General features: G+C 45.3%; 1 protein-coding gene and 1 long non-coding RNA gene across 4 annotated transcripts in view; one reads left to right on the forward strand and one right to left on the reverse strand.

The window, feature by feature from the left end:
• The window catches only part of RBPMS (RNA binding protein, mRNA processing factor), a 187871-nt gene extending 180316 nt beyond the window's left edge, over window positions 1-7555 (reverse strand). The window contains exons 1-2 of one of the 3 annotated variants that reach the window (XM_082444696.1): window positions 7420-7555; window positions 6499-6824 (exon numbers count right to left, since the gene is read on the reverse strand). In XM_082444696.1, the coding sequence (XP_082300822.1) occupies window positions 6499-6564 (66 nt within the window). In that variant the 5' untranslated portion in view covers window positions 6565-6824; window positions 7420-7555. Of the gene's footprint in view, window positions 1-6498; window positions 7140-7419 lie in introns of those variants that run through there. The other 2 variants (XM_082444697.1, XM_082444695.1) reach the window with 2 other exon arrangements.
• Window positions 7218-9330, forward strand: LOC309651740. Its single transcript, XR_014258344.1, has 2 exons — window positions 7218-7365; window positions 7617-9330. It is a non-coding gene; the product is annotated as an uncharacterized lncRNA (long non-coding RNA).
• The last annotated feature ends 1175 nt before the right edge of the window (window positions 9331-10505 follow it).

The raw sequence follows: 10505 nt of genomic DNA on the forward strand, positions 1-10505 counted from the left end.
TGGAGTAAGAGCTTTTGTCCCAGATCTTGGGCCCCCGGAATCTGAACGTGAAGGCCCCAGTCACTCAGCCTCTCAGTGCCTCAGTCACCTCCCCATATAACGAGGGTCCTCATCACCGTAATACCTACATTAGCTCATTGTGAGGATGAGTCACGTGATACACATAAAGTGCTTGGCCAGTACTTGACACAGAATACTCAAAAGTTAACAATTCTTACCTGAGTGAACGGCTAAAAAGATATCTGAAAATTTCCCAGGATCAAGTATTTCGGTATTTTCTTTCTCCGGCGCTTGGCAAAGACGACTAGGCAACAAACTAGGCAACTCTGTTCTGATAAGCTCCCCAGTCAAGCACTCCCCGCTCGCTCCAACACACAGTGCACTGAAGTGGTTTGCAATATCCTCCCCGTACACTTAAAGATAGGGATGTGAGTTCAAGGAATCATACCCAGGTCATCCCCATGGATAGATAAGCTCATCCCCCCCCATGACGCCCTCATATCAACAAAGCATCAATTTCAAGACCTGGTCCCTGCTGGCCTCAAGCCCAGAGAGCCAGGCCGCCACTTTTGCCCCAGCTCTTACTAAGGTTCATTCCCTTCATTCCTTCCTACATTTTTTCTTTGACCAAAGCAAGCACTGTTCAAGAGGAACATTTGCATTCCCTTTCCCCTACCCCCAAGGCAGACACTAAGGTGCCAAATGAAACTGAACACAAACATTCCAAAGTGGCCATCACACAGGGCAGCCTCGTTTGGGAATGCTGTTCTAGCACCACTGAACCAGAGCTTCCAGAAGCCCCTGTCCGAAAGGTCAAAATGAATCCCACGGCAGAAACCGAATTCTAATAGTGAAAACCCAACTGCACCTCGAAATGAGCGGGCCCACACTGGCAGTGGCTGTCGGATGAACCAAGCACACTGGCCCGTGGGCGCAAACGGAGGCTGCAGGTGACAGGTGGGGGAGGTCATTTCCCAGAGGATCCATCCATCCATAACCGGCGGAAGTGGCTGCTTTGTGACAGCTTACCTATTCAAGGTCATCACCACCATCCCTACCAGTAAGGATATTTCATATGTTTATAAATTATAAAGAATTACATGTGCATACATGTGTTAAGTGTGTGGTACTTACCTTGTGCTGGGGTACCAACTTAGGGTAAGTGCTGGGGATTGGAAACACTGTGATAAGACGGCATAGATCTTAAAGGAAAAAAAAAAAACAAAAAAAAAACCCCAAAAATGAAATGTAATGATCCAGGAGTTAAATGGAGATAACATAATGTATCTTCTGGAATTCTGAGGAAAAGCCTCTCTTTGGGATAGGACATTCAGGTGATGAGATCTTGCAAAATGTAGGCTGAAACTTGACTTTTGCCTGGAAAGCAGTTCAAGCTAGACCAAGAGGGAAAGGGTGGTTGAAACAAATGGCGTGCAGAGTATGTACGGTGGTACCTTAGGAGCAATCTTGAGTGTCATATTCGGACTTCACTGAGTGCTGAAGGAGCTGGGGTACCAGAGGACCCAGCAGTGCGTGTTAGGATGGATTGAGAAAGCATGTTAGAACAAGGAGAGCAGCTGAAGATCACTAGGAAGAGACAGGATAAGGGAATGAGATAAACATTATGAGGAAAGGCTGTGAGGATCAGAGGCCTGATTCCCCAGGCAAGGCTTGGGAGCAAAACGAAATGTGACCAACCCAATGGTTTTGTGACACCTACAGATATTTCAAGGGAATTTATTGAAATCTAAGAGAAAAGACATAAAATTGCTTTTGTTCCTATGTGCATTATAGAAAATTCAGAAAACACAGAAAAGCAGCAGAAAGTAAACAAAATGATCTGTAATGCACCAGATAGTTTTTTTTTATTAATGTTTGGTTATTTTTTTAAATTGGCATCACATAATATAAAACTTTTATTTTTGCTCTTTTCACTTTATGTCATGAGAATTAACCCCTCAATTAAAATGTAGAGAAGCTGGAAGAGAAAGTCAGATTCTCTCCTACAGCATTCAGAGGGCGGCAATGCTAACACCTTGACTCCAGATTTCTAGCCTCCAAAACTGAGAGAGAAGAGATTTGTTGTTTTAAGCCACCAAAAAAAAAAATTTACATGCACACACGCACACACGTACATTCTTTAAAAATGTGGCTTTTAACGGCTACCTAATATTCTCTTTGAGGAATCAGACCATGATTTACTTAGCAATTTCGCTGTGAGGCATAGAGTCTCTGTGAATTTTCCCTATCATAAATAACTCTAATAATCATCCCTTGAAATAAATCTTTGTGCATGCGTATTATTTCCTTAGGGTAAATTTCTAAAAATAAAAGCACAGAATCAAAGGGCTTGAAATTTTCATATACAGTGCCAAGTCCTTCCGAAAGCTGCCGTGATTCATATCCCCATCGCAGTGCACAAGAATTCCCACTTTACTGCCCCATCACAAACGTCAAAGGCTTCGGTCCTCAAATAAGAGCATCCAATCTATCTATCCAACAAACAAATGCCGGTAGAAACAGATGACAAGTGAGCATAAGGGTTTATCAGGGAAATTTTAAAACCACTACTGGAAAAATAACTTAGAAATGCATGCCATATTGGCAGTGGTCTTGCAGCATCATTTTACTATGAAGTCACCACATTTTCATCCAAAACACTGTCACCAAATCCTATTTATGATTGAAATATAAGTTTATTACATTTGATTTGATTTGGAGTAACAGACTCCAAACTTGGTTAAACTGTACAAAACCATTTTGTATTTTCCCCAGGTCATAATGTAGATTAATCTTAATGCTCAATGAAAACCCGCCGTTGCCGCATCAAACTACCATGGTACCCTTTCTCTGTGCCGATTACCTAAGAAACAACTTCTTCATGACCCCAATATTTGGGCAAAATTACTAAGTACTTTAAAAGGCGGAATGCGAGGTAAAAGATTTGTATTAACTTCTGAAGACCTGACTTTGTGTGATTTCTGCCCAACATCTGACAAACATCTTTTTGATCAACAGTCCAACAAGGCCAAGATTTTCTGTTTTAGTTTTAAGTACAAGAATGTTCAAAAGCAATTTAAGGAGAAATTACTCTAATATCAGTGCTTCAACATAATAAAACACCATTTAGAAATGATTTGTAATCAGCCTGAAAAGTACCCAATGACACAGATAACATAAAAGTAAAAATAAGACCAGATTACTATTTATCTGATTTCCATTTTGAAAATTCAGTGACCAAAAATAATTTCTATCTACTACTAGAATGTCTCAATATACGAAACTTAAATAAGACAAAAAATTATGTCTGTTACTTATATACCTATTAACTTTAGTAAAGTCGGTCAAGTGAGAACTGCCAAGTGTTTTAAGAGAATACCATCTAGTCCAAAATTAGAGGCAAATTCTAGGAATTATTTTATTAATTGTAAAGTTACCTAAGAAATTATCTACTGCCCTATACATACATATACAGAAGCCTTGTAAATCTCAGATCCCAAGAAGATTTTGACAACTGGTTTTTCTTTACAGGGACAACTTGCATAGGAACACATATGTATAGAATACTAGAAGTCAGAAAACCAGATGTGTTCTTACAGTTGGCTAGCCAAATCTTAAAATTATTTTTCCTCAAAGTTTTAAATACTACCCAGAGCAGAAGACTACTTCCTGCCCAAGTTCTCAAAAACTTCCAACCCTAAAAAGCTGCAAAAATTCTCCTAAGTCCTTGTCTGTTCCTTCTATTCAATTGGAACCAAAATAAGTGTTTCAAGCATCACTGTTTCAAGTGAGCTTTAGAAGCTCTCAATCAGGGCTGAAATGTACTGGAAAATAAAAGGATCTTTTTTTAAAAAGTAGAAAAAAAAACAACCCTGGATTTTATAAAGTGATAAAGTCTAAATTACCCTGATGATCTATGAAACTATTTTCTCTTAATAATGACTGGACTCACTCTTCCTCATCAGCTCAATGGCTATCAGAAAACTACAACAAAACACATTTTTCCTCTCTTGTCATTACGTGTAAATACATTGTATATGTGTGTGTTCTGTTTACTGGAATCCTTGGCCATGGCTTTTAAATGTGTTTGAGAACAAATTGCTGATCCCTGGGTGGGCAGGGAAAGGGTCCAGGGCAGTGGTTTTGTATATTGCTGAGCACATTAATGGGACTCACCAAATACCATATTTATTTTACTTGTGGCTTTCAGGGTTAGGAAAAAGAGGTTAGGAGTTTCTCAAAAACAAACATAAACCCCAAACAGGGAATTAGGGCAAAATTACCTAGATCATTCAGGCCAACTTACTTTCTTTTCCTGAATTTTTATCATTATAAAACTTCTCTCTTCATGGTGTATCTGTTTTGTCTGCTCCACCTCTTGTACAACTTGGGTTCTGAAATCTTTTTAACTGTCCCCTTATTTTTAAAATAACAAGTATCTTGCGAAAACTGATACTTTCTAGAGCCACATGCCATTCCCACTGGTTAAGAGGCAGTGATTGTTACTGGCATCATCTGATTCTATTATACTAGTACCCAAGCCTCACACATTAAGACGCCCACGATCAGGGCAGACAACATGCCAGTGCTGTCCGCAGTTAAGCTGTATGGGTCAAGCAGAAAAATGTGACTTTTCTCTACCTAATTTTGTCAAGTAGGTTATGGTTTGGGGACACTCAAACAAAAAAAAATCTTTGGTTTAACCTGATTAACTTTCCAAGTTCTCAATCAGGTGAGGAGAGAAAGACGGTCTCACGTAATATATTCTTACCCTTAGAAGTCAACAGATCGCCAATCTAAGTGACACAGAAAGGTTTCTGAAGCCATTATTATCTTGGTATGTTAGCTGAATTAGTTAAACACAGCAACTCCTTAAAAAAGCAAACTTATTTTTAAAATTTTATTTCAGTGGTAGGGAAAACAAATAGCAAAGCAGCAGGTAAGTTTCAAGAAAAAAGCGGAACTTGCAATTCAAGGCTCCATCTCTTTGAAAAAGAAGGAATGTCGGTAGTACTCCACTTGCAGTTAAAAAACAACTAGCATGTAAGCAACGCTTTTCAAAATAATAGTTTATAATAATGAAGGCAATTTCCTCAGGTGAGAAGGCAAACTTCTGGCTCACAGCAATTCACCTGGGGCTCACAGCAATCACCTGGGTTGCACTACCTTACAACCATGTTAAGAATAGAATCTTGTTTGTTTTGCATGGTCTTAGGGCTCCCCTCCGTCTTCCCCATTTAAACAGTTCCTATTTTACAAGTGCACAAAGTGCTGAGGGCTTGTATGTTTTAGTTAAATCCTCCGCAACCTTTAGTTTCACTATCAGAATTTTAGTTTACACACCACACAGTATCTCCATAATAATCTCAACATCCTAATCGCTTTAGAATCAGTTTACCTTTCGGTCAACCTCATACATCAGCATGCAATACCTATAAGAACGCTTTTACCGAGACTGCATACTTTCTGGCATCTAAACATAAAGTTCCTTTTAGAATGTTTAAAGTCGGTTTCGTGGGCTTCTTAAAAAGTAGGCGGAAAGTATTGTTCATTGGGCTCCAGATAACATACCTGCAGGAACTGAGCCATTTAACAGGATATCAGAAATATCCCAACCACAAAATTCTGAAACATTTGTTCACGAGTTCCCCCCACGTTTATCGAATTTTGTTTCTACCAAAGGAATGCTCTGCAGCCGTTAACACATTTACGGTTGTTACGGACGCACCACATGAAATTGACGCTCAGGCGTCAAAGTCCTCCTAAAATAGCCTGGATCGTCACTTGGTGAATTGCAAAGTTTGAAACTCTTGTATTCAACTTCTTGCTTCTTCTTGTATTCAACTCCTGCTCCCCACAACCGGAAAGCCCCTGAACTTACAAAACCTAAACATCCAGGTTCGGGGTCTTTGACTCATCAGAGAAGAATGCGGCTGAAGAGTTATCTATTAATCCAAAATGCCTCAGCTGGGAAGATATTTCACCAAGAACTTTTCACATTGAAAGGGAGGGGGGCAGGGAATCGAAGGTGTCTTTTAACGAGGAACTTTACCCGATTTTCTTCCTTAAGCCACACAAACACACCCCACAACTTCCAGCCCCAGACGCAGAGCTAAGTGCTGACCCTCCCGGTCCCAATCATCTGAGGTCACCCAGGAGTCAGCTCTCGATTCCGCTTTTAAAATCCGGGGCAAACAAAGCTGAGCATTATACTTACAAAGGTCTCAGCAAAGTCCTCAAAGTTACGCAATTTTAGGCACGCTGACGCTCGTGGACCCACAAAAACACACTCTCCGATGATACAGCCTCCCGGGGCCACAGTCTGGGGCGGCGTCTCGGGGCCAGGACGATTCCCAAACCCTCGACCGCGGCGCTCCCTCCCCGGCGCAGCCCGGCGCCCCGGGACCCGCGCCCCGCCGCCCGCCCGCCCGCACTTTGCAGAAAGCCCGCGGCCACCGTCCCAGGTCCTACCCGCCACCGCACCGAGCCACTCCGTACCTCTTCCTCCTGAAGGTTGGCCTCGTTCGGGGTGTTCTCCTTCTCGGCTTTGCTGCCGTTGTTCATCTTCCCGGTCCTCCCTCGCCGGGCAGGGCTGGGGCGCGGGGCTGGGCGAGGGCGCGCTCGCCCACTTTTCCCTTCCCCGGGCGCCGCGGGCTGCGGGGGCTGGAGCCGGGGCAGCGGCGGCTCGGCTCGGGCTCGGGCTCCCGCGGCGCGGCGAGACAGCGGCGGCGGGCGACTCAGGAAGTGCGAGGGAGAGACGGGGCAGGGCGAGGCGCCGGCGGACCGAGAAGGGGACGGAGACAATCCGGACCCGAGAGGGAGACCTGGAGAGGGCGGGCGGGCGCGAGGGAAGGAAGGAAGAAAGGATGGGGCGAGGACGCGCGTCCCAGGAGTGAGCCCAGAGAGTTGGGGCTGTGGCCGAGTAGGGGCCGGGGGCGGCCGCTGCCCGAGCGTAGCAGCTGCTGGAGGGAGGGGACGAGGGGTACCCGGAGAGGAGCAGGAGGAGGAGGAGGTGCGGGGCAGCGGGGCGCGGCTGGGACCCGGAGAGCCGCTGTGTGCGCGCTCCTGGCTGGCTCTGGGAAGTACGGGCTCTAAGCAGCTCCCCTTCTCTCGCCTGCCTCTCTCTCTCCCTCCCTCCCTCCCTCCCCTCTCTCCTCCCTCCCCTCCTCCTCTTCTCTCCGCCCTCCCTGGACGTGGGCTGCCGGCTGGAGCCGGGAGGAACGGGACGCGGGACGGCAAGACCCCGCGGGAGGAGGGGCTGCGCCGAGGGCGGCTGCCCCGCGGCCGGATGGCGCGCGCCGGGGAGGGGCGGCGGGGCGGCGGGGCGGCGGGCGGAAGCGGCGGACCCCAGCCCCCGACGCCGCGGTAGGTCGGAGGGCGAGGGCCGAGGAGGGGGGAGGGAAGAAGGGCAGGTCCTACCGCTTGCACGGTCCCTGAGGGTCGCCGAGCGTTGCGCGCAGCTTGGAGAGGGGCTTCGGGCAGTCAGGCCCTGCCCGCGCGAGGAGCGGGAAGTGTGATGTGCTACTTTTGTTTGCTTGCTCTTCACGAGGGATTCGCACCCCAATCCCTACCCCTCCTTTTCAGTACCGGCTTAGACCTATTTCTTCCCTTCCTAGTCGGCAGCTTGAAATGACAGGACGCGAGAACTCGAGTAACATCCGGGGGCAGCCCGCTCCGGGCCGGCGTTTTCAGGGCGCAGCTTCAAACCCACCTCCGACGCCGGGTCCTCGGAAACCTCTGCAGCGTCTCCGCGCCCGCCGCCCCTGTTCAGACTCCTCTACAGCCCTTTTCAGACTGTCCTGGAATTATTTGTTTACCTGGCTGCTTCTCTTACTCTTTTGGGAGATCCTTTTTGGAAGACGAGACCGGGCCCTGTTTATCTTTTGAATCCCATGGCTATTTGAATACGCTACCTGGTATACAGTAGGCGCTCAATAAATATTTGTTGGCTGAGGGAATATTTCTCACTGCCAGGCGAACTGGAGGCCAAGACAGATGATATTCAGAGGGTCAAAGCCGCTGAAAGAAGGGAGACTCGGCGTTCTGGGACGTCAGCGCACTATGCTTGTTTACGCACCAACCTCGGAAGGAAGAACTGCCTGTTTCTGTTTCCCCCTCTGTGAAATGGGAGTAGTTCTATTTATCTACCAGGAGTTTGCTATTAGAGGAAATTATAGGTTGGTAGATAAAACTATAGCACCTGGCACCTATTGGGACCCAGTTAAGTCTACCATGCCTGGGAGCTGACATGATTAATTTCCACTTTCCCTGTGCCATCGAGAACTTTAAGCTTTCAAACTTAGTGACTGCTACAAACACATAATTTAAAACTCCAAACATCGGTAGATTTCTCCCTCACTTCTTACTCCCAGGAATTCTCTCTCACAGCACGCTGTTCCCTTCCAGCACGACGACAATCACAACTTCTAATTATTATTTGCTTGCTTCACTGTTTGTCTCCGCCCCCAACCCCCCGCCCTCCTCCCCCACTAGACATTCTTTACCCCGGACTGGTTTAAGTGCTCCTGGGAATGGGATGGGGGTGGCGGCGGAGTTGAAGATAAGGCTTCTGCTTTTAGGGAATTGAAAGTGGTGCTGTAGAGACAAGATACCCCAAACAACTCCGCAGCAACGTCACCGCCGATCCTGGTTCAGATGGTAGAAAGCACAGAAAATATTTGCTTTAAGAGCATTTTGAAGAGGAAAAAAAAAAAATACTGATACTTGGATTTACATAATGGATTTTTCTGGTGTTGTGGGGAGTCTGGAGATTTTGATAAAGAGATTATATTGCTGTCATGTTGTCATTTCTCTCTACAGGGAAAAAAAAAAAATGTCCCCCGGATGAAAATAAACCAAGAGTCTATTGAAATTGCAACTGAAGTTCAGAAGGGGCAAGGGTACAGTTATTATTCCTTCAGTTATATAAGGGACCACGAGGGGGCAATGTCTTTCTGAGCAACGGTCGAGTGGTGGTCTTGGGCCCCTGTGCTGACCAATAATGCCGGCACTTTGCCCTCCTTGGCCATTCTTGCCTGTTCCTGAATACACTCCACAGAAAGGCATTGTCTTCATGGAGCCTGGCAGAGGACCAAGAAAAATGACAATTGACCTAGTCCTTGATAGTCCCCGTCAGACTCCACTTACGAGTAGGTAGATGTTTGGTGGTTCTAGTGTTCTTGGAGAACCTCCCCTACCCCCATCCAAGGAAATGTGGCTTAATCTCAAGCAGAGAACCTGATTCCTTTGTCTTGAAGCCAAGTTGGCACCTTGTCCATTGTTAAAAGTCAAAACCCTCTGGAATAAAAAATGAGAATAAGTTCCATGAGAGGACCCTTGTCTGGCTTGTTTATTCTTGTGTTCACAACATTGAGACAGTGCCTAACACATAGTAGGCACTCAGTAATTATTTTTGAATGAATGAACACATTCTCATCAGGTATTGATTCTAGGGCTTGAATGATATGAACAGATCCTTCCAAGACCTTGCAGAAGGGACTGAATTAGCCAAGGCGTCTCAGCATGGAGAACACCACAAAGGCACTAGGCAGATTCATGGAAGTGGTCTTCAGTCGTTATTTTGCTGCGGGAGACCCTAGATAGAGAGCTTGTGCAGAATGGGACAACTGATGAGATTTCAAAAAGTAAAAAATAAAATCACACCACTCAGCACAGGGGCCCAAGACCACCACTCAGCCAGTCAACTGACAGACACATCAGGCAATTTACAATAAAGCAGGGAAATCTATAACATATAGTCAATGGTGAGTGTGAAATTCAGCATATTTTCAGAAAACACCCTGGGGATGGGGTAACATACCAGGAAAAGAGGGACTCCTATTTTGCCCTTTCTACGAAGAATGGTTTAGACTTATTTGGAAGAACAATCGAGTTAAGTTGCCAGCAAAACTCAATGAAAATCTGTAAATAGACTGGGTATTTATACAACTTTGTGAGTGAGGCAAAAGAGTTGGGGGAGGGGATGTACATTCATTCAGGATATAAATGATCTTTATGACCTGTTTACTACTTCAAAAAAAGAAAGTTTCAACATGAGATCTCCTCGGTAGCAATAGTTTCTAGACATACTAAGACAACAAAGGGATTTTATACCCTAGAAAAACAGGGCTAATGACCAAGAAACACCTGCTTTTCACCCTGCCCACCACTTTACTTCATTGCTTCTGGCCTGGAAGGTTACTTGTTAGATTGATAGGGACATATTCTATGCACCTGTAGTTTTCATTCCTCATCTCTGTTTCTCTAGCAGTGTTCATTTTGAAGTTTGCTTTAAGAAATCCAAACCTATAATTATGTTTTAAATGTTCCTCTCTGGGAATTGCAGGCGTTAAAGGTCTATTTTGAGGCAATTTGCATGGCATGGGCTTTGTAACTCTGTTAGCACTGTGGCAGAAAGCTGCAGTATCTAGCACATGTGTTGTGATTTTCTGTTAACTCTTCTACATCCTCTGCTGGACCAAAAATGTTTTTGAAGCCAGAGGCTG

Source organism: Balaenoptera physalus, assembly GCF_965194825.1.
Source record: "Balaenoptera physalus genome assembly, chromosome: 21".
Lineage (NCBI taxonomy): Eukaryota > Metazoa > Chordata > Mammalia > Artiodactyla > Balaenopteridae > Balaenoptera > Balaenoptera physalus.